This window comes from Coturnix japonica, chromosome 5, assembly GCF_001577835.2.
Source record: "Coturnix japonica isolate 7356 chromosome 5, Coturnix japonica 2.1, whole genome shotgun sequence".
Lineage (NCBI taxonomy): Eukaryota > Metazoa > Chordata > Aves > Galliformes > Phasianidae > Coturnix > Coturnix japonica.
Genome location: NC_029520.1, coordinates 158,800 through 180,102, shown reverse-complemented (window position 1 = coordinate 180,102; position 21,303 = coordinate 158,800). Strand labels below are relative to the sequence as shown.

The window sequence follows — 21,303 nt, the reverse complement described above, 5'->3', positions numbered from 1 at the left end:
TCAGCGCTGTCGCACGTGGCCCCATTGCGGGGGGATGGCTGGGAGGGGAACCTCCCCGAAATAAACACGGCAGCGACTCTCTGTCTCGGTGCTCCGCAGGCTTTATTGGTGCTCAGAGCCCTGGGGCTGCTCACACAGCCCGGGTTGGGGTCATGCCTCTTCCATAGGTCGTGGGGCACTGGGGGGCTGGAATGGGGGTGACCCCTATTAGGGACCCCATACCGGGCATCAGGCCGCTCCTGCACTGCTGTGTTATTGCGGGGTCTCAGGCACTACGTGGGCTGTGTGTTACTGTGGGGATGCTTCTGTTATTGTAGGGTCTCTGGCACTACTTGGGCTGTATCACTGTGGGGTCTTTGCTGTTTCTGCAGGGTATAAGTCACTACGTGAGCTGTGTGTTATTGGGGTCCCTGCCATGATAGCGGGGTCTCGGGCACTACACAGGCTGTGGTATTTGTAGGGTCACTGCTGTTATTGTAGGGTCACAGGCACAACATGGGCTGCGTGTTACTGTGGGGTCCCTGCTATTATTGTAAGCTCTCAGGCACTACGTGGGCTGTGTTATCTGTAGGGTCACTGCTGTTATTATAGGATAGCACTACGTGGGCTGCATGTTATTGTGGGGTCCCTGCCATGATAGCAGGGTCTCAGGCACTCCATGTTAGAAGGCTGCAGGCACTACACAAGCTGCTGTGGTCACTGCTGTTCCTGTAGGGTTTTGAGTGCCACTTGGGCTGTGTGTTATTGTGTTGTCACCGTTGTTATTGTAGGGTCTCTTGCTGCCACTGGCAGATGCCACGTCTTCACTGTTGGTGCTGGTGGTGGTGGTGGCTGTGACATGCTGTGTTACTGCGTGGCATCATTGCGGGGTGGTGTGACATGGGGAGATTCTCCCATTGTAGGGTCCCTCCAGCAATGGGGTGTTCAAACAGGGTCTGCCCATGCAGGGTTCTCACTGCAGCTGCCTCCTGCTCCACTGTTTCTGTAGGGTCTCCTGTTTCTGCAGGGGATCTGTGCTGTTATCACGGCTGTCCCTGTTGCTGTTTTCACTCAGGTGCTCTTGTAGGGTCTCCCAGCACTCATCTGCTGTTATGGGGCCTCGTGATGGTCCTTCCTTATTGTGTGCTCTCCTCATACTGCACTGTTTGCTCGTGTTTGCCTGTCACTGCAGGATCTCCCTATGCTCAATGGTTATTGGAGGGGTTCCTCACATCTGCCTGCTGCCATGGGCTGTTCCTGTAGGCTCTCCCCATTGCTGCAGCCCCCCGCGCTGCAGCTGAGTACCACACTGGGTGCTGTAGGGCCGCCATGTTGCTACAGGCCCACAACCCACACCCCAGCCCCAGGGAGGGCAGGGGGATTAAATCGGGCTGTGGGCCTCTGGGGGAGGATCTGGGGGGATGCGAAACCCAGCCCTGGCCGCGCACCCCCACCCCCTGCGCCGTGGCTATTTGAAGTGTGAGAGGAAATGGCCGACGGGGTATTGGGGCGAGTCGATGCCCAGTGCCTGGCACAGCCCCAGCAGCCGCCCACAGGCCTCCGCGGGGCTGTCCCCAGCACAGGCCACGCTCAGGCAGGGCTCCTCGTAGCGCCCACCCGCCTCCTCAAACAGCGGGTTGAGGCGCACCAGGCCTCGCTGCTGCAGGCCCTGCAGGGCCGCCATGACGCCACCGCGCAGGGCCCGGCCGTGCTCTGACGCCAGGCACATGATGCCCGCCAGCTGCTGCCGGGGCATGGGCCGGGAGGGCAGCACGGGGGGCAGGCCCAGCGCCAGCAGCACAGCGGCCAGCAGCAGGTCGGGCCCATAGACGGTGCGGATCCAGTCGCGCAGGTAGAAGCCGCCCATGCGAGGGTTGATCTCCAGCAGGCGTGGCCCAGCCGGGCCCAGCTTCAGCTCCACGTTGAAGACACCGTGCTGCAGCCCGCAGGCCCGGCAGCAGCGCAGGGCCGCCCGCACCAGCTGGGCCTGCCGGTCGGCGGGCAGGCAGGAGGGCAGTGTGGCCGCCGTCTCCAGGAAGGCGGGGAGGCGCGTGGGGCCGTTGTCCGACACCCACGCGCCCAGCAGGCGGCCCTGGAACAGCACCAGGTCGACGTCGTGCTCGGTGCCTGGCACGTACTCCATCAGCAGCATGGCGTTGCCCCAGCCCAGCCCGATGCCTGGGTGGTCAGTGTCGTCGCGCAGGTCGTGCCACAGCTGTGCCGCGTGCGCGTGGCACTGCCCGGTGCTCTCCACCAGCCGCACGCCCACTGCCCCTGCCCCGAACTCCAGCTTGGCCACGGCGGGGAATGGCACAGCTCCTGCTGCCCGCTCCACATCACCATGGCTGCGCAGCCGGCAGCACGGCACGGAGAAGGCGGCAGGGGGTGGGCGGCCATGGCGGCAGCGCTGCAGGTGCTGGTGGGTCCGGCTCTTCTGCTTGGCCAGGCGCACGGCAGCAGGAGAGCAGCCGGGCAGGCCCAGCTGCTGGCACAGCAGCGCTGTCAGCACCACGCAGTCGTCCCAGTAGGACAGGCAGGCGTCAGGCCGCAGCCCGTGGGCCCGCAGCATCTCCAGCACGTGCTCGGCGTGCTCCTCGTCCCGACGGTGCTCCCGGCTGTCGTAGGGCAGGAAGGTCTCCACCAGCCCTGCCGCAAAGTGCTCGGGGTCCGACTCCACCAGGTGGATCTGCAGCACCGAGCTGGTGGCACCGTGGGGCGGTGGGACACGGCGTCCCCGCTCCTTAGTGACACTACCCGGTGTTCACTCTGAAACCTAGCAATGGCTCCATCACCTCTCCCTCAGGCTGCACTCACAGGCTGTCTCTAGGATGAATCGCCCTCTGTTCCTAGTCCCGGTGCCCTGCCCCCATTCCCATCCCCAGCCCACCCCCACTGAGTCCTGGTCGCCCCCTTTCCCATCTCAATTTCCCAGTCTCCAACCAGTACTGGTGCCCCCTGTCCTGTACCCAGCCTGTCCCTGTCCTCACCAGCTCCTGATCATACATGCTCTCATCCCTGGCCCAAAGACCCCTGCCCCCAACGCACTTCCCAAGTACCCAGGCTGTCCTCAGCCCTGTCCTTCAGCTCCATCCCCATTCCCAGCACAACCAGGTCCCCGCAGTCCCTATCCTATCTTCCCTGGCCCCATCCACTACAGGTCTTCTTTGTCCATCCCAGGTGCAGTTCCCCAGTTTGGCCTTCCCTCTGAACCCCACTGACAGCCACAGTTCCCAGCATCCATCCTGATCCAACTGCTGGCCCCAGCTGCTCACCCGCAGGCCGTACTCGCGTGCTGCCTCCCAGACGAAGCTCTTGCTGACTCCCCCAGCCCCGATCAGCAGGATGTTCTTGCCTTCCACGAGGCGGCACTGAGCCCAGTGCAGCTTGCACTCAGCCAGCAGTCGCGGCAGGTCCCCGGCAGGCTGCCCCACATCGTGCCCCATGCCCTCAGCCAGCAGGCACGTCTCCATGCAGCGCAGGCAGTTGGCCGAAAGGGCCACCAGCTCCAGTGTGTCGTCCACGCACGCCAACAAGAAATCCACACCTTGGGGACGCAGCGGGGATAGTGCCCGGTGCCACGAGGCCACCGGCCCCACTCGCCCCCCAAGGGAGCAGCAATGGGGTCAGAGCTCACCGAGGACATCAGTGCGGGCGCGGGCACCACCACGCTGAGCGGGGCTCAGCTTGCTCTCTGCTGCTAGGATGGCAGCCATGGCAGCTTCGGCGTCATCCCGCAGCCGCCCTGCAAGTGCCTGCCGCTGCGCTGCATCTGCCAGGCCCCACTGCTGCAGGCTGGAGTCCAGACCCATGGGCAGCGCCGAACCGTGCCGCACCGGCACCTCTGCCCGCCCCGCAGTGCAGGACACCTGTGGGGACACGCCGCCCAGGGGACACGGGGTGACACCGGGATGCGGGCGGGCGTCCCCAGGGCAGGGATGTGGGCTGCCAACACGGGAGCCCAGGGGAGGGGATGCTCACAGCCACCCGGCCCAAGGGGAGGGGCTGCAGGAAAGGGAGGGTTGGGGCTGCCAACCCCACCCGCGGGTGTGTCCCCGCTGGCCCCGCCCCCCAGACCATACCTGGCAGAGCTGGGGCCGGTCTCCCCAGGACCGGCAGACGACGGTGCAGACGCGCAGGGCCATGGGCAGCCGCGGGGCTGCGCTGCCTGGGGGGCGAGGGACAGGGCAGGGACAGCAGCACCCCGCCCGCAGCCCCCCAGCTCACCCTGAGGTGCCCCAGCCCCAGGGAATGGCCAAGGACAACTCTCCTTCCCGTCCTCCCCCCAGCAGAGCCACGCTCACCCCCAGCCCAGGGGACAGGAGGTGCAGGGGGTCACCTTCCCCCCACCCTTGGGGACTGAGTCCAAGGTGGCCACCCCCCACCCAGGGGTGGACAGGAGGGAACCCCCGGAGGCCCTTCCTGGGTGCTGGGTACCCGAGGGGATCTTACGTGGAGGCAGCGTGGGCAGGCGGGCGGTGGGCACCACGGCTTCCAGCAGGACGCTCTCCTCCTCGCGTAGCCCCTCCAGCAGAGCTGCCACCTCCTGCGCCACCGCCTCGCCCTCCCCCTTCCTGTGGGTGCTGCGGGGATCCGTTCCACGCCACCGCCACCCCGACAGCCGTACTACCACCTGTGTGCGGAACGGTGTCACCGCACGCCACCCCGACCCACGCAGCACCGTGTTGCTTTGTCCCACATCACCGCAGCCCCACATCCTCCCCCCCACAACCATCATGCAATGCCCCCCCTGCTGTGCCCACCTGGTCGTAGGGCTGCATGGTGCTGCCCTCCAGGAAGGCGCCCACCTCGTCCCGCACCAGGCTCTCCTGGCCCTGGGGGTCCTGCAGCCGCACCAGGCGCACCCCCGGTGCTTTGGGCTCCTCAGGTAGGGTGTCCCATTGCCCCGTGATGAAGGCCAGGGTGGGGGGCACGGGCAGGCCGGCATGGGCAGACAGCAACCAGCGAGAGAGCAGGGGGTCCTCCAGCCAGCGTGCCAGCGGTGCTGAGCCCCCAGTGGGGCAGTCGAGGTCACGGGCCAGCTCATCCTCCCAGCTGCCCTCGGACCCAAAGGTGCCGGTGACGTAGGTAGCACGTCGGGGAGGCACAAACTCTTCCAGGGCAGTGCAGCCCCCTGCCTCGAAGGAGACCCCCCTGGAGAGCAGCAGGGACCACGAGCCTGGTGACGTGTCTGAGGGTGCACGGCTGGCCCAGGTGGGTGCCAGGCACAGCACCATGGCACCTGTGGGTGGCACGGGATGAGCAGTGGCTGCGTCCCCACGCCCAGGGGGAGGGAATGGGGAGCTGCTGGGTGCTGGGCAGGGGGAACGGGGCCGTTACTCACCTGGGCAGCGGGTGCCACCCTCCAGCAAGATTGGCAGGAAGGCAGTGGGGGAGCCCAGGATGCACACAGTCATATCCAGCGGGCCAGATCCTACGGCAAGGCAATGGTAGGGTGCCTGGGACACACCGCCACCCCATGCGAGCAGCCCGGTGTCCCCAGCCTGGCTGTGCCACCACCCCAGCCTGGCACTGCACCCCCAGGCCACCACCCCCACCACCCATACCCATACCAGCGCCTCCGTACCGGTGCGTGGCTGGGCGGTGCGGTCTATGGTGAGGGGCCACCCCTCCAGGCGCAGGGTGCGCTGCAGCACCTCGTAGGCGTGGGCGGTGGGGTCGGGGTGCGCTCTGTCCCCGGGTCCCTCGCCGTCGGGCACCTCCTCCTCCTGCCAGCCCGGGCACAATGCCTCGGGGCCGGCCCACTCCTGCTCCTTCATGTCCAGCGCCTGCTCCGCGCTCAGCCGGTCCACAGAGAGCTGTCACAGGGCACGGCGGAGCTGGCACCGCCACGGGCACGGCAACGGGCACGGGGGCCGCGGGTTCAGGGGAGGCATCGGGCAGCCACGGGACGTCGCTGGGGCGGTGGTGTCGGGGTGCCCGGGAGCGGTGCCAGCCCACGGACAAAGCGTCCCCTTGTCCCCGCGGGGTCACGCGGAGGCGGTGGGCACGGCGCTGCCACACGGAACACCCGGCACCACCCAGCCCCGCCGGGAAAGGGGAAGGGGCCCCCCGCCCGCAGACCCCGGGCCGCCACTCACCATGTTGCGGGCGTCGGGAGGCTGCGAGAGACGGGAGAGGGGTCGCGGTGAGCAGGGCGCAGCCCGCACCGTCGGCCCCACTGGTACCGCGCCGTGCCACCGTGCTCCCGGAGGGACACTGAGGCGTGCGGCCACACGGCCCCACCGGGAAGAGCCGTGCCCCGCAGTCACGCGTGGCCGCTGGCAGTGGGGCGGCCCCGTGCCCGGGCTTAGCGGCACAGAGCCCTATTGTCCCCGGCTTCCACCCGCCCGTCCCCGGCGCCGCTCGGTGCCGCCCCGCACGTCCCCCGGCTTAGCGCAACGGCTGCCCGCGATTTCACCGCCGGACACGCGCAGCACGGCGCACGCCAACACCCTCGGACACGCGTGGAGCGGGCGCCGCCTGCACCCACCGGCGGTCGCTGTCGCTTTCGGGCGGTCGTGGCGGCGGTGCCCGCGGAGCCGTGCCCGTTCTGCACCGGCGGCGGAGGCGCCTTCGGTGGCAGAAGGGCGTCCCCGGGGGAGGGCGCGGGGCGGGGCGGGGAAGGGGGGGAGAGAGGGAATGGGGGGTGTGCGGGGTGTGCGGGCACCAGGATTCAGGGGTGCGGGGTATCAGGTGTGGGGTGTGAGGGAACTATGGGGCGTGGAGACAAGGATGCGAGGGCATGAGAACATCTGGGGCGTATGGGGAAATGGAGATGGGGAACGAGGGAGCACGGGGAGAAGGATCTGTGGGGTTACGGGGATCCGGGGACACGGGGATTTGGGAATACGAGGCACGGGGACGTAGCGACGGGTAAATCGGAGGATACGGAGATAAGGGAAGATACGGGAAAAGGGGGATCTGAGAGTGGGGGACGTGGTGACAGAGCAACGTCGGGGTGGGGACGGGTAGATCGGAGGAGCCGGGGCACGGAGACACGGGATGTGAGCACACCGCGACGTGGGGCCGCACGGATCGGGGGACACGGGGAGGCGGGACACGAGCAGCGGGACACGCAGCCGGCAGCGGAGCGGGGACAGTTGCCGGGGTCGTTCGGGGACAGCGGCGCAGCTGACACCGCGGGGCTGAAATGTCACCGGTGTCACCGCGGGCAACGGGCCAGGCTGTGCCGGCACCGCGCGGCTCGTACTGCACGTGGGGGCGGCACGGCGGCACGAGGGGCACAAGTGAGGCGGGTGGAGCCGGTGGCAGCACCGTGTCTCTCGGCACACGTCCCCGCGGGGCTCCCCACGCGCCGCGAGGCTGACAACGGCAACAGCCGCCGGGCAACCGGCCGGCACGGGGAACGACACGGCGCCGCCTCGTGGGAGCGCGCAGCCCCCACGCGCCTCCGCGGCCTCCCATCCGCCATGGGGCGCTCTCGCCACCCGCCGCTCGCCCCGGCCGCTCTCTATGGCCGCGGGGCCGGGACCGGGGCGGGCCAGGGCGGGGGGGGGAAGCAGCGTCCGGCGGCCATGGCGGATACCGAGAAGCTCAACCTCGACTCCATCATCGGCCGCCTCCTGGAGGGTGAGCGATGGGCCTAGTGCTCCCGGACCGCCTCGGGAGCCGCTAGGGGAGGGAAGGACCGGCGCTGTGCCGCCAAGGAGGGGCTGGAGAACGGGGCTGCGGGCCGGGGCCTGCGGGGAAACGGGGGCCGTGCGAGGCTCTGGGGGTCCAACTGTGGGGCTGTGGGGCAGCGGGGGGTATCGGGGCAGCGGGGGGCCGGGGGGAGCCGGGCGGTGGGAGCCGCTGGGGGCTGTGGGAATGAGGGGGGCTGCGGGCGATCGGGGCGGATGGGGGGTGGCTGCAGAGGGCCGGGGGCACCGGGAGGGCCGTGCGTTAGTGCGGGACTGTTAGGGCACGGCGGCTCTGCGGGCTCCGGGGGTGGAGTGGGCTCTGCTGAAAGCCACCCCCGCACAGTGCAAGGCTCACGGCCTGGGAAGAACGTGCAGCTGACAGAGAACGAGATCCGGGGGCTGTGCCTGAAGTCACGGGAGATATTCCTGAGCCAGCCCATCCTGCTGGAGCTCGAGGCTCCGCTCAAGATCTGCGGTGAGCGACGAGCCGGGGGGAGGGGAAGGGGGCGGGCTGGGAGCCAGCGTCACCGCGTGTCCCCCGCGATCTTCTTACAGGCGACATCCATGGACAATACTATGACTTGCTTCGGCTCTTTGAATATGGAGGCTTTCCACCAGAGAGCAACTACCTATTCCTTGGTGACTATGTTGACAGAGGAAAGCAGTCTTTAGAAACAATTTGTCTTCTATTGGCCTACAAAATTAAATACCCGGAGAACTTTTTCCTGCTGCGTGGCAACCACGAATGTGCCAGCATCAACCGCATCTACGGCTTCTATGATGAGTGTGAGTGCTGCACCGGCCCCACTACTGACAAACGGGACTGCCTTGTCACCTCACTGCCAACCCCATATGATACAGCCAGCCCAAAGTCCCCCCTTCCATCCCCATTTGCAGCTCTTCCCATCTCCTGCAGACCTTATGTTCATCCCAGCTACTTTCTCCTGCAGACCTTATGCCCCCATCCCAGCCATCTCCTCCTGCAGACCTTATGCCCCATCCCAGCTACCTCCTCCTGCAGACCTCATACCCCCATCCCAGCCACCTCCACGGCCACCCCCCCAGCCCCCTGGAGGGTTCAGTGCTGCCCTGTGTGTGTTGTGATACACCAGAGGGTGGGGAGGGTGGAACATGGCCCACATGAAGGGCTCCTGTGAGCACCCACCCCGCTGCCTCACAGGCAAGCGGCGATACAACATCAAGCTGTGGAAAACCTTCACCGATTGTTTTAACTGTTTACCAATTGCAGCAATTGTGGATGAGAAGATATTCTGCTGTCACGGAGGTGGGCACAGGGCTGGGGGCTGCCGCCTGGGTCCAAAGGCCGCCACACAGCATAACCTGACACTCCTGTGCAGGGCTGTCTCCTGACTTGCAGTCGATGGAACAGATCCGGCGCATCATGCGACCCACGGACGTACCCGACCAGGGCCTGCTGTGTGATCTCCTGTGGTCTGACCCTGACAAAGATGTCTTAGGATGGGGTGAAAATGACAGAGGAGTGTCCTTCACCTTTGGGGCCGAGGTGGTGGCCAAGTTCCTGCACAAGCATGACCTCGATCTCATCTGCAGGGCACACCAGGTAATGGGGTCGGGCCTCACCTGGGCTCCATAACGGTGGAGCTTTTCCCAGGAGGGGCCATTTGCTCTTGAGGATGTGGTTGGGCTCTTTTGAAGGGGATGCTGCCCCCTGGGGGAGTTGGTGGGCTCTATGGACAGAGAACAGGGAGATATGAGTGCTGCTGCCCCACAGGTGGTGGAGGACGGCTACGAGTTCTTTGCCAAACGCCAGCTTGTCACCCTCTTCTCTGCACCCAACTACTGCGGGGAGTTTGACAACGCAGGAGCCATGATGAGTGTGGACGAGACCCTCATGTGCTCCTTCCAAGTGAGCTGGGGCTTTGCCGGGGAGGGGGCAGCACACAGGGCTCTGCCTGCAGCCCCTTCACTCACCCTTCACTTCCTTGCAGATTCTGAAACCAGCAGACAAGAACAAGGGCAAGTACGGGCAGTTCAGTGGGCTGAACCCTGCTGGCCGCCCCGTCACCCCACCACGCAACTCTGCCAAAGCCAAGAAGTGAGTGTCCACCGCCAGCAGCCCCAGCACCAGGTCGCTCCTTTCTCCATTCGTTTTTTTATTTGTCAGATCCTGCCCTTGCCGCTTTCTACTGTACCAAATGTACCCTCTGGGGCAGGACCCGCCCCTCAGTTGGCAGTGAAGGCAGGGCAGGAGGCTTTTTTTGGGGAATAAACTTGTAATGGGTCTTAAGATGTGGCTTTAGGATCACACCCTACGTGGCCAGGCAGTGCCAGCTGCTGCGCCATGGCATCGCAATGGGGGCTCTCAGCATTCGGCATCGCTGTCCTCTGCCAGCACCTCCTGGCTGGGGGCTGGGCCAGGCCCCCCCGGTGTCAGCACGGAGCCAAAAAACAACGAGCGGAACTTTGGGGGGGTGAAAAGACACAGGGTGAGGGGGCCGTGCCTGTCCTGTTCCCTCCCCCCATTCTGGTTCCTGTCCCACACCTTCTTGTGAGGGGGTGTCCCTGGCACAGCCCTGTCCTCCTCCTCTTCCTCTGGGTTGCTCTCTGCGGGGCGAGGAGTATGCAGGGGGAAGGTGGGGCTGGGGGGTGCTCCTGCCTCCCCCTCGCAGGCGCTGCTTTCCAAAGCCACCATGTAGGACTCGAGGTCATCGGCAAAGTCATCAGAAGGGGCAGGTGGGTGGGAGACGCTGCTAGAGGGGACAGTGAGTAAATGATGGGCAGCATTAGGACCGTTCACCGGTCCCTGCTGCTGGCAGCATGGGGCCCTTCACTCTGATCCTGACTGATGGCAACGGGATGTTACCCATTGGTGGCAGGTGTTGGCTGTGAGTCACCCTCTGGGTCCAGAAGGGTGGCCAGGACAAGGTGTGCCTCCATGAGGGAGTCATCCAGGGTGAAGATGGCTGGCCTGGGGGCAAACAGGGACTGCGTCAGAGTCCGCAGAATCCCTGGAGGATGGGGCTGGGAGGACGAGGGATGCATTGGGTCCTACCTGCCAGGCTCATCATAGTGGATGGTGAGGGGCAGGCTGGAGGCCTCAGCGAAGCTCAGGAGCCCCTGGGAGGAGATGGGGCTTAGGGGGCCCGTGGGGCCGCTGGGATGTGGGGCACGGGGTCACGGTCACACTCACCCTGAACTCCTTGAGGCAGAAAGTGATGCAGGAGCCGGGCACCACCGCCACCTCCTGGAACTCATCCAGCGCCAACCACAGCTCCGTTGCCATGGCCTTGCCAGGCTCTGAAGCAGGTCGGTCAGCAGGCAGCTCCAGCAGCCCCCTCCCAATCCCCGAGCCACATCCCCACTCACCGCTGCCCTCCTCCAGGTGGCTGCGCAGCCTGATTCTGCCCCCAGCAGCAGCTCCCAGCGTCACCTCCGCCAGTGTCTGCGGGAAGTGCACCACTGCCTCGGCCAGCAGCCTGCAGTGCGGGCACTCAGCACCATAACCCCCCCTGTAGCCCCCACCCCACCTCCCCCAGCGCTCACTGTGCAGGAGCACGCAGCCGGCTGGCGCAGCACTGTGTGTCAAAGATGGCCTGCAGCCGCTCGCACTCCTGGAAAGCCAGCTGGTGGGTGCGGGTCACACCTGCAAGGCAGCACCATTAACCCCCATTGCAGCCCCATGTCAGCCCCCCCCCTTAGTGACATCCCGTCCCACTAACCGTGCTTGCAGTGCAGCTGTAACAGCAGGTGCCCAGTGTGCGGCCGCAGCAGCACCAGGCAGCGCTCCACCGACTTGTCCAGCGTTGGCAGTGAGCGGAACACGGCCAGGAAGGACTGCGGGAAAGGACATCACTGCCTGCCCTCCTGCATGGCAGGCTGAAGGGGGGTACAGGGGGGTGGGGGGCTGGGCCATACCTTCATCAGCACCTTGCAGCGGGCAGCGGGGGGACCCGGCTCATAGCGCTGGAAGAACAGCGGCGTGAAGAGGAAGGAGGAGAAGGCGGAGCGGGAGGCGCTGGCAGCTCGCAGGGACAGCTGGGGGCGGACACGGGGGTGGCACCGGGCACTGGGGGAGGGGGGGGGCTATGGCTGCACCCCGGAGTCCCACCGTGCTCGTACCCCGGCGTCAGACGGCTCCAGGTACAGCTGGTCACCAACACGGGACAGCGCGTGCACCGCGCGGCCGAGGGCTACGGGGTCAGACGGGGTCACATGGGTCAGACGGGGTCACATGGGTCAGATGGGGTCACATGGGTCAGACAGGGTCACATGGGGTCGACCCCGTCCCGTCCCACCTGTCACGTTGCCGCCTTCGATGACGCACTTCATGGCCGCGGGGACACGGGCCGAGCACGTGGATGGTGCCGCGCCCCCTCTCCTGGCCGCGCCCCCCAGACGCCGAATGGAGGCCCCTCCCCGCCCCTCCCCCTTCCGGTGGTGGCTCCCCCCCCCCGCTGTGTCCCCGCTGGGTCCCCGCATGTATCCCGCTGTATCCCCGCTGTGTCCCCCTGTATCCCGCTGTTAATCCCGTTGTGTCCCCGTTGTATTCCCGCTGTATTCCCGTTGTGTCCCGCTTGTATTCCCGCTGTATTCCCCCGCTGTGTCCCCGCTTGTATTCCCCGCCTGTGTCCCCGCTGTATCTCCCGCCTGTATCCCCGCTGTTGTCCCCGCTGTATCCCCGCTGTATCCCCGCTGTGTCCCCGCTGTGTCCCCGCTGTGTCCCCGCTCCTTTCCCCCGGTCCCGGAACCGCCGCCCTCCTCACTGCCGCGCCGCCACCTTCCCCGCTCCCGCGCCCGCCGCTCTCCTATTGGGCGGAAGCTCACGTTCGTCCCGCCCCCACCGGCGTCCCATTGGTCAGCCGCAGCCTCGTGACGGCGTCCGCGCCGCGGGCTTCTCCTCACGTGACCCGGGGGCGGGGCCTCGCTCCCGGCACTGCCCCCTCCTCCCTTTGGCGCGCGCGGGGGCGGGCCCTCTCCGGCCGGCCCTCTCGCCATTGGGTGATGGAACGCGGGCGCCGCCGCGGATTGGAGAGCGGCCGGAGCGACGTGCCGCGTAGCCAATGGGGCCTCGAGGAGAGAAGGCGGGGAGAGTCCGAGTGCGCTCCCCTCAGGCTGTGGGGACGGTCGGGCCGGTGGGTGCGGTTCCCCCCCTCAGGCCGCTCCGGTTTCACACCGCCCGAATTCGGCGCCGCGGCCTCGGCTGTGTGCGGTGCCTGCGGGTGAGTGCCGTGGGCTGGCTCTGCCGCCGTGGGTCACGCCGTGCCGTGAGCTTCCCCCTTCTCTGCCCGCGGGGCCCCGCGGCCTTCGGGCCCCGGGCATCTCCCCACCGGAGGAGCCGGCCGCACAACGGGCGGCCCAGGGCTGTGAGTGGGGAACCGGACGGACAGAGCGCGGCGTGTCGGCGTGCGGCCCCGGTCTGGTGGCCGGGGGGAGGAGGGGAGCTCCCCGGTGCCGTGGGCTGAGCCCCTGGCATCCCCTGGCACAGCGGCGGGGGGGGGGGACGTGTGGCACCGCCGCCGCGTGTGGCTCTGCACGGCCGTGTCTTCTGGCCTTCCATCCTGGTTGTGTGTCTCCAGCGCTTCATCTGCCCACCTGGGCACCGGCCCCACGGCCCCGGTGTGAAATTCCCTCTTGTGGCAACCAGAGCGGGGCTGCTCCTCTCCCGGGGCTGCTCCCTTGGCACCAGCCCGGCTGCTGGCAGCCCCGCGGGGCAGATGCTGCGCCTGGTGCTCAGGGCGGTGCTGGGCTGTATTGCGCTGCCCTCGGCCGCAGTCACCTGCCGGCCCCGCTCTTAGCGCTTCCGGAGGGTCTCCGCCTCGGGGCTCGCTCACCTGCCGCTGCCCCGGAGCTGCTGTCAGAAGGAAGCGGTGGGGTTACGCCAGCGGTCCGCGTAGCCGCGTCTGTCCGGCCGCGATGCCCCGTCCCCTATTGCCCGCCCTTCCTGCCGCCCTTCCACCCCTCCGCCGCCTTTCTCCGCCTCCCCCCCCCTCCCTTGCCTGGCACCCCACGCCGCCCCGCCGGCCGTCCCCTCTCCGGAGTGCAAAGAGCACACGCGCAGCCCCCGGCCCGCCGCCCCCGGGCCCCCTCAGGGAGCAGGGCCGACAAATGGGAGCGCGGAGCTCGGACCCGGCGCGAGCAGCCCCACGGCACCCCCAGCACGGAGGGGGGGACCCTCCCCAACCCAGTGCCGCTGCCATCCCCCGGGTTGCCCCCATGGATTTCCGAGCAGGTAGGAAGCAGCCCCCCGCCCCGCCGTCCTGTCCTGCTCCCCATCGCGGCCACTAACAAAAGGCAAGAGGCAGCCAGCACCCGGGGGGTGATGCGAGAGGGAGTCGCTGCCCCCCCCGCCTCCCTCCCTCCCCTTTCTCCCCCCCTCACTGCAGACCACCAGGACGCGGGGTTTGCTCCTTGCCCTGGGGGATCCCGCTGTGGCCGCAGCTTCCCCGGCACGCCGGGGGGAGCCCTGGGGGAGCCCCGGGTTAGAGGGAGGGGAATGAATGGAGCCCGTTCTTGCGTCCAATTGCATCAAATACATTCTTGAAAGCAACCTGGTTCTGCTTAACACTTGAATTTCGAGAGAGAGAGGGGAAAAAAAACAAAAAAAACAAAAAAAAAAAACAGAGGGAAGAGGAAAAAAAAAGAGAGGCAGCAGCTTGGAGAGAGGGTGTATGCGAGCTCGCGTTTTTTTATTCCTGCATTCCTGGACACCAATCAAAAGAGCAAATCAAGGGAGGTGGAAGGGGGGAAAGGCAGCAAGCAGGGGAGCCGGAGCGTGGTGCGAGCCGTGCACACACTCACACACCAAAAGCACACAGCCCGGACCGCTGCTGGCACCTCACACCCAAGCAAACCCAAACCAAAACAAATAGGGGGGGGGGGGGGGAAGTAAGCAGAGCAGAAGAGAGCCGGGGCAGAGCGGAGCAGCAACCTCGGCCGGGTGTCCATCGGCGCGGGGCTGAGCGCTGCAGCAGCACACTGCCGGGCTCCCCGCACCCGCAGACCTGCGCCCTGACTCTACTATGCTAAATGTGGCTGGGGAGCCCCCAGGTAAGAGTGGGGCCCTGGGGTGGGGGTCCGCCGCGCCGCCCCCACTAACTCGATCTGATTCAAATGCCTGTCTGGCTTAGGGATTGATTTATGGCTTTGGGATTGATTTAAGGCTCCGGGTTTGATTTAAGGCTTCGGGTTTGATTTAAGGCTTTCCCCCCTTCTGCTCTTGGAGATTTTTCTTTCTTTTTTTTCCCCTTCCCTTCCCTTTCTCTCGTTGCCTCTTTTCCATGCATGTTTGTGATTACCGGGCAAGGAAACGCTGCTTAGCACGGAGAATTAAAACCTGAGACTGACAGAGGGGAGGAAAAAGGAAAGTCCCCGGCTCTGGGTTGTACTGGTGGGGCAGGCGGGTGCCACACAGGGTGATACCCGGCGGGACGCAGCGGCCGCTTTCAGGGTGCCAGGAAATCCCCCCCTTCTGCGGAGCTCCCCGCGGCCACCGGACGGCTTTGTTAACTCGGGGCCGTGGGGAGCTCAGGGCAGCGGGGCTGCCAGGCATGGAAAGGACGGGGAAAAAAAGTTGGAAAACAACCCTTAAAAGGTCAAACTGTGGGTGCTGGCGTCTTTGGGGCTGGGGACACGAGGCCGAGGCCACGTTTTGTTCTGTCTGGAGCCATTCAGGGCAAGCTGAAAAAGCAGGGCTGGTAGTCGGGGGTCTCCCACTGCTCCCGAGTCCCAGCCCGATGTGGTGGTGAACCGGTGGCACTGGAAGGCTGCTGGCTGTGGCCTGCGCTCAGCCTGAGGCACGGCCGGCAGCACCAAGAGCCGCTGCCACGGTTGAGGCCAAGAGCAGCTCGGTGACAGCCTGGAGACGCGGCCGAGGGCCGCTGTGCTGCTGCTGGGAAGCGGTGTCCCTGCGCCTCGTTAGCAGGCGGCATGAGGGCACGGTCCTGCATACATCTGGGCTGCATTAGCCCCAGCCCACTAGCAGCCTCCGAAGGGAAATGCGGAGGGCTCTGCTTACAGCGCTGCGAAGGGGAAGATTTATGCCCTGCTAAGTGGCACAGTGCGCCATAAATCACCCCCTGCCCTGTGCCCACCTGCCTCGAGCCACAAAAGCTGGGAGTGAGCCCGACCCCGCAGCCCTTTGGGTGCCCACCGAGTACCAATGGACGCATCCCGGTGGGGATGTGGAGGTGTGCCCATGCTGGCACTGATGGGATGTCCAGCACACCAGCCCTGCTGGCTCCAGGTGCCCCTGGTGCCAGGCATGCACCCATATCTGGCACTGCTGGGGCACGTGTGGCTGGCACAGATGGTGGAGCTCCCGCTGGAGCCGCCAGTGCTGCCTCCTCTGGTGTCCCCTTGGCACAGCGTGCTGATGGAGGAAGCTGGCAGCAGTGGCAGTGTGTGCAGAGATGGCAGGGGATGGGGGGTGGCACAGGGGCTGGCTCTGCTGCCACATGGGCTGGCACCAGGGCCGTCCACCCACGTCCTTAACGGTGACCCCGTGCACCTCGTGCTGCCCGCAGGGGAGCCCCCGGTCCCCCTGCACTTGGCCCCTGTGAGCTGTTTCCGCTGCAGGCCGGAGAGGGGCCAGACCGCCTTTGGTGCTGTGCTGTCGCTGGCTCTGCTGCCGCTCCCAGCACGGCTCCATGGCCCTCGGCACTGCTGGGGACACTGGAGGAGGACTGGGGGGCCAGCAGTGCTGACAGGGACGCCGGGCGCCTGTGGGGTAGGGGGTGCCGGTGGATCTGGGTGCCGTTAGGCTGCACAGGGCTCTGCTGCCTTTGGTGCTGCTGGGATCCAGGTGGGCGCTGGCCTGAGGTGCGGGGTCTGGTCAGGATTAGGGGCTGAGCCCCCATCTCCGGCAGGAGGGGGGTGACACAGTGCCGCGGGCTGGGGCCAGATGGGAAATCCAGGCCCCGCTAATTACAGCCTCACTGGAGTCTCCCGTGCAGGGATGCATTTATAAACACACGGAGGAGACAGGATGTAAACACTCAGTGTGAGCTGTGAGTACATGCATGGCCAGGGAGGCGTGGGGCCAGTCTCCCCCTGCACCCCTTTTGCTCCTGGCCACCACTGGGGATGCAGCGTCGCTCTCAGTGCGGCAGTGGGGTGGGGGCACAGCGCAGAATCTTTGTGGCTGGGGCTGCGGTGGGTCTGGGGGCCCCCTCTGCTCCACATGCATCGAGGGGTGTCGAAGCACAGTGAGGGCAGCATGCGTGCCTGTGTCCTGCCAGCACTTGGGGACCACAGGGATGATGGGCGCAGGTGTCGCTGTCGGCGCCGTCTTCACCAAGGCACGTGGGGAGAGCCACACTGGGGGCAGCCGAGGCCACTGCCATTGTCTGCTTCATCGCTGCTCCCCCGCACTGTGCTCACGCTGTGACATCCCAGCTCCATTCCACCCCACAGTGCAGGGCTCTGCTGTCCCTTGGCTGCTGGCCCATCAGATAGAGCGGCTCCCTGGGTTCAGGGGGTGGGGGTCCCCTTCCCCCAGCCCACACTCTGCTTTGCTCAGTGCTTTTGGGAAAGCAAGCGGCGCCGGCAGCTTGCGGTCATGCCTGACCCGGCAGCTCGCTGCCCACTGCGTGCCCGGGGAACAGCTCAGTGTGCACAATGGCAGGAGCAGCTCATGGGGGGTCTGCTCGGTGGGGAGGGAAGGGGGGGCTCACAGCTCTGCACTGTCCCGCGCCTCCAAGGCCACCCACGGGTGACGTGCCCTGCCATGACGCACAGGGTATGGTTGGATGAGCTGTCCTGCTGACGCCGTCGTTAGCCCCCTCAGTGTCCGGCACGTGTGTGGGGGTGGCGTGCGCCATCACAGGGGCCATTCCACCTCTCCACCTGCCCTGGAGCTGCCCTGAGCTTTGCTTACGTGGGCTGGGAGCAGCCTGGCCCTGCTCCAGGGACAGTTTTGAAACCCTCGGGCTCTTCCTCTTGACATCACTGGGATCGAGCTGTGCCAGTCTCCCCCTTCGCTCTGGCAACGGGGCCACGCGGCCGCTGCCTGTGCTGGTGCTGAGTCATTTCCATCTGAGATGGGCAGGGGAGAGTGACTGTGCCACACGGGGCTCCCCGCTATGGGAGCCATTTGGGGCCCTGAGGCCACCGCTGAGTGAGCAGTGCTGCACCACAGCTGGGTCATTGCCACCACCATGGTTGCACATTCTTACCATCACCCAGCTTGTTATCCACACCCCAGTGCCCACATCCTCATCCTTGCCTGGGAGCTACCAGCTCTGTCTCCTTCCCTGCCCCCCCCTCCCTTCGTTCCCCCCTGCCTCCCCCTCCAAGCTCTGTTTGCCTTGGCCACGCGGTGCCTGGGGCTGGGTGTAAATCCCGCTCTGGAAACCTGAGCTGGTGGTGGGCGAGGGTCCGGCTAGCCCTGCCGCACCGTGCGGGACTGCGAGCGCCTGTGCCGGGCTTGGACACGCCGGGGCCGAGCCAAAGCAAACACCCGGGGGCGGGTGAGTCAGCGCCACGCGGCCCCCCTGCCGCCCGGAGCCCACGCTCACACGCTCACTCGCACGCACACAGCGGCGCACACCGCGCTCACTGTGCTGGGACATGTGGGTCGGCCGCACTCTGGCAGCTCTGCGTGGCACAGCCACGGGCTCAGGGTGGCACCCATGTGGTCACTGCTGTGTGTGCTGATGTGTGGCACACCTTGAGTGCCATGTGCATGATGCTCTGTTGCATGCTTCTGCGGCATTCCCATGCACACCGTGCCACGTGTGTGTGACGCACGTTGCACCGTGCGCGTTACATGCCCGCAGGGCATCGTGTGCCACTGTGAGCCTGGTGCTGGGTGGGCAAAGCCGGGCTGCGTGCCACGCGTTGGAGCTGGTGCTGCCGCAGCCGGGATGTCCCTGTGGGCCCACGTGCGTCACCAGGGCTTGGCTGCTCCTCTCTTCCCAAGCCTCCCGGCGGCGACTGACGGTGAGCGGTGACGCACAAGGGCACTGCGGGGCTCCCGGCCGCCCTCGCCTCCCTGGGGAGCCCACTGCAGGCTGTGCCAAGCTGAGGTCTTCCCGGCAGAGGCCTCAGTGAAGGTTGCTCCACGCCCCAGATGACTCCAGCCCTGCCTGGCCCCTGGCTCCCAGCAGGGCAGGGATAGGGATAGGGATGAGGATGGGATGTGCTGCTGTGGCCCTGTGGGGAGCCCGGCGTGCTCTGCTTAGGAAGGCAACCAAGCCCGCTTCGGCATTGGTGGTAGGTGACTCGGTGTTCCCAAATATAACCCGGGCGTCCCGGCGGGAGCACAGCAAGCAGCACTCACTTGAGACCATATAAAGGATTGTTTCTGCAGCCCATGGTCGGCAGTGCACAGAGTAGAGGCCATGCCTGATGGGCACAGTGGCACTGGTGGGGACGGCGTGGGGACTCTGGTGTCCCTGCTGCACCGCTCCTTGCTCCCTGTGCTGTGTGCCGAGCACTGCCACTCCATGCCTGGCCCTTCCCTGCCTCTGTTTCCCCACATGCAGGGCAGTGATGAGCACGATGGCGTAACAGGGTCCCTGTGGTCCCAGCAGTGCTTTGCTGTCAGTCCGGGGGCAGAGCAGCCCCCAGTCATGGGTCCCTGTCACCACATGGGTGGTGTGTGGGCAAGCCTTGGGTCTGCACCCTCTGGAGCCCAGGGGCAGTGTGGTGGGCAGTGGGATGTTATGGGAGCACCACCACATCCCCAGCACTGGGGTGCCCCAGGTCCCTTTGCCAGGAGGAGCCCCTCTGAGGTGCCGTGTCCCCGCAGGAGACTCTTGGGGGATCTTTGCCTTTCTGTGTGCCGCGCTCTGCAATCTGCCAGCGGTGCCTGCGCTGAACGGCACGGAGGAGCTGGGTGCTGGCCAGTCCATACAGAAGACCTACGACCTGACCCGCTACCTGGAGCACCAGCTCCGCACCCTTGCCGGCACTTACGTGAGTAGCACACTACTGCCCCTTCCCAACAACTGCTCATCCCCCCAGCCTGGGGTGCCTCCAGCATCCCGGGGCACAGCACTGGGACATAGGTGGGAGTACACCTGTATGCAGCAGGCTGCATGTTTCCACCCATGCTGGAGGCCAAGGAAATGCCTCATCACACAAGGGCAGTGGCCAGGGAAGCCGCCCTGTGCCGGAGGCCCTGGACTCTGGTCCTGGCATGGGGTGTGAACATCTTCCCCCCACCCACCTCTCCCTGCAGCTGAACTACCTGGGCCCTCCCTTCAATGAGCCTGACTTCAACCCCCCACGGCTGGCGCGGGCCGAGCGGGTGCCCAGCGCCACGGTGGACTTGGACCTGTGGCGGGGCCTGACGGACAACGCGCGCCTGGCGGCCAACTACCGTGCCTACAGCCGCCTGCTGTGCTACCTGCGCGGCCTGGATGGCCAGGTGGGCACGGTGGAGCTGCGCCATCGCCTGGGCCACTTCTGCTCCAGCCTGCAGGGCCTGGTGCTCAGCATCGCCGGCGTCATGTCCTCCCTGGGTTACCCACTCCCTGCCGGCCCCGCCGGCCCCACGCTGCCCCCCGGTGCTCCCACAGCCCCCAACGACTTTCTGAAGAAGATGGATGACTTCTGGCTGCTGAAGGAGCTGCAAACGTGGCTGTGGCGCTCAGCCAAGGACTTCAACCGCCTCAAGAAGAAGGTGCCACCGGCTGTGGTCACGCTGCGCATCGAGGCCAGGGGCTTCTGAGGGCCCCCACCCCACAGCATTGTGGCACCTCTTGGCCTCAGTGATGGGGATCTCAGCCCTACAGTGCCACTGAGGCCAGGACGCATCCCCACCATCAGCCTTTGGCCTTAACAGATGGGGATCCTGACCCCAAAGTGCCACCCAAGGTAGCCCATGTCCCGCTGTCACCATTGAGCCTTAACAGACGGGAATCCTGGAGTGCTACCAAAGTCACCCCACATGTTCCCCATCACCTCACTGTGCCTTCACATATGGAGCTCCCCATCCCAAAACACCACCAAAGCCACTGCAGGTCCCCGCCATCACATCGCCACCATCGCCACTGTGCCTTAACAGACGGGGCTGCCAGACCCCAGAGTGCCACCAAAGCCACCCCAAAGTGCCTTTTATATCCGCATAGTGCCACCAAAGCCACCCCACGTCCCCACCACCACTGCTCATCGAGGGGCAGCTCTGATCCCAAAGTGCCCCCACATCACCGTGCCGTAACAGACGACCTTCCTGCCCCAAAGGGCCACGAACCCACCCCATATATTGACCATGGTATTGCTGTGCCTTGACATGGGATCCCAACACCAAAGTGCCACTGAAGCCCCTACACCCCGCTTAGACCCCCCCGCATAGCAATAGGCCCCTCCCCCCGCGCCCTAAGTCCCGCCCACCCACCCCAGCGGGTGCCCGAAGCCCCGCCCCCACAGTTGCCTGGCAACCTGCGAGACCCCGCCCACTGGCCCTGGGTGGGCGTGGCTTGTCCTGGGGGCGGGGCCGAGCCCCAGGGCCGCCTCGGTGCGTCTAACGCGTGTTTATTTATTGGAGATGTTATTTATTAGGGTATTTATTGCAGAAGATCTATTCTTGTATTAACAAATAAAAGCCTTTCTCCAGTGCTGCTGCCCCCTGGGCCATGCCCTGCTGCACAGGGACCCCATGGAGGCACAGCTGAGCAGGCCCTGCATGTGTGGGGGGGCTCTTAGCACTGCTGCTTCTGTGCCCCCACAGCCCCATTGAGAGCCCCATCACAGCCTGCCA

The 21,303-nt window shown here is 66.0% G+C and overlaps 4 protein-coding genes across 9 annotated transcripts; 2 read left to right on the top strand and 2 right to left on the bottom strand.

Annotated features, from left to right (window-relative positions):
• Positions 1-83: 83 nt before the first annotated feature.
• Positions 84-7,028, bottom strand: CARNS1 (carnosine synthase 1). 4 transcript variants are annotated; one of them, XM_015863299.2, is made up of 10 exons: positions 6,470-7,028; positions 6,078-6,098; positions 5,564-5,816; positions 5,321-5,410; positions 4,740-5,218; positions 4,429-4,609; positions 4,059-4,144; positions 3,614-3,845; positions 3,252-3,523; positions 84-2,665 (listed from the first exon to the last, which is right to left on the bottom strand). In XM_015863299.2, exons 3-10 carry the CDS (start codon positions 5,754-5,756, stop codon positions 1,448-1,450), a joined length of 2,751 nt encoding a protein of 916 aa, XP_015718785.1. In that variant the 5' UTR covers positions 5,757-5,816; positions 6,078-6,098; positions 6,470-7,028; the 3' UTR covers positions 84-1,447. The 4 variants fall into 4 exon arrangements, with proteins under 4 accessions (XP_015718785.1, XP_015718784.1, XP_032300802.1 ...); XM_015863298.2 differs by having other exon boundaries at positions 5,564-5,795; XM_032444911.1 differs by lacking the exon at positions 6,470-7,028 and having other exon boundaries at positions 6,078-6,450.
• Positions 7,029-7,259: 231 nt separating this feature from the next.
• On the top strand, positions 7,260-9,888 carry PPP1CA (protein phosphatase 1 catalytic subunit alpha). Its single transcript, XM_015863316.2, has 7 exons — positions 7,260-7,569; positions 7,963-8,094; positions 8,175-8,405; positions 8,800-8,904; positions 8,978-9,201; positions 9,373-9,507; positions 9,590-9,888. The coding sequence occupies exons 1-7, from the start codon at positions 7,410-7,412 to the stop codon at positions 9,698-9,700; spliced, it is 1,098 nt and encodes a 365-aa protein (XP_015718802.1). The 5' UTR covers positions 7,260-7,409; the 3' UTR covers positions 9,701-9,888.
• RAD9A (RAD9 checkpoint clamp component A) lies at positions 9,738-12,038 on the bottom strand. 2 transcript variants are annotated; one of them, XM_015863313.2, is made up of 11 exons: positions 11,897-12,038; positions 11,721-11,791; positions 11,517-11,636; positions 11,321-11,435; positions 11,145-11,244; positions 10,968-11,077; positions 10,792-10,898; positions 10,654-10,718; positions 10,465-10,569; positions 10,144-10,348; positions 9,738-10,062 (listed from the first exon to the last, which is right to left on the bottom strand). In XM_015863313.2, exons 1-11 carry the CDS (start codon positions 11,928-11,930, stop codon positions 9,964-9,966), a joined length of 1,131 nt encoding a protein of 376 aa, XP_015718799.1. In that variant the 5' UTR covers positions 11,931-12,038; the 3' UTR covers positions 9,738-9,963. The 2 variants fall into 2 exon arrangements, with proteins under 2 accessions (XP_015718799.1, XP_015718798.1); XM_015863312.2 differs by having other exon boundaries at positions 10,144-10,351; positions 11,897-12,036.
• A 1,549-nt stretch (positions 12,039-13,587) lies between these two features.
• Positions 13,588-20,800, top strand: CLCF1 (cardiotrophin like cytokine factor 1). Of its 2 annotated transcripts, none has more exons than XM_015863323.2 (3): positions 13,588-13,830; positions 19,351-19,517; positions 19,783-20,800. In XM_015863323.2, exons 1-3 carry the CDS (start codon positions 13,707-13,709, stop codon positions 20,272-20,274), a joined length of 783 nt encoding a protein of 260 aa, XP_015718809.1. In that variant the 5' UTR covers positions 13,588-13,706; the 3' UTR covers positions 20,275-20,800. The 2 variants fall into 2 exon arrangements, with proteins under 2 accessions (XP_015718809.1, XP_015718810.1); XM_015863324.2 differs by lacking the exon at positions 13,588-13,830 and adding an exon at positions 13,862-14,648.
• The last annotated feature ends 503 nt before the right edge of the window (positions 20,801-21,303 follow it).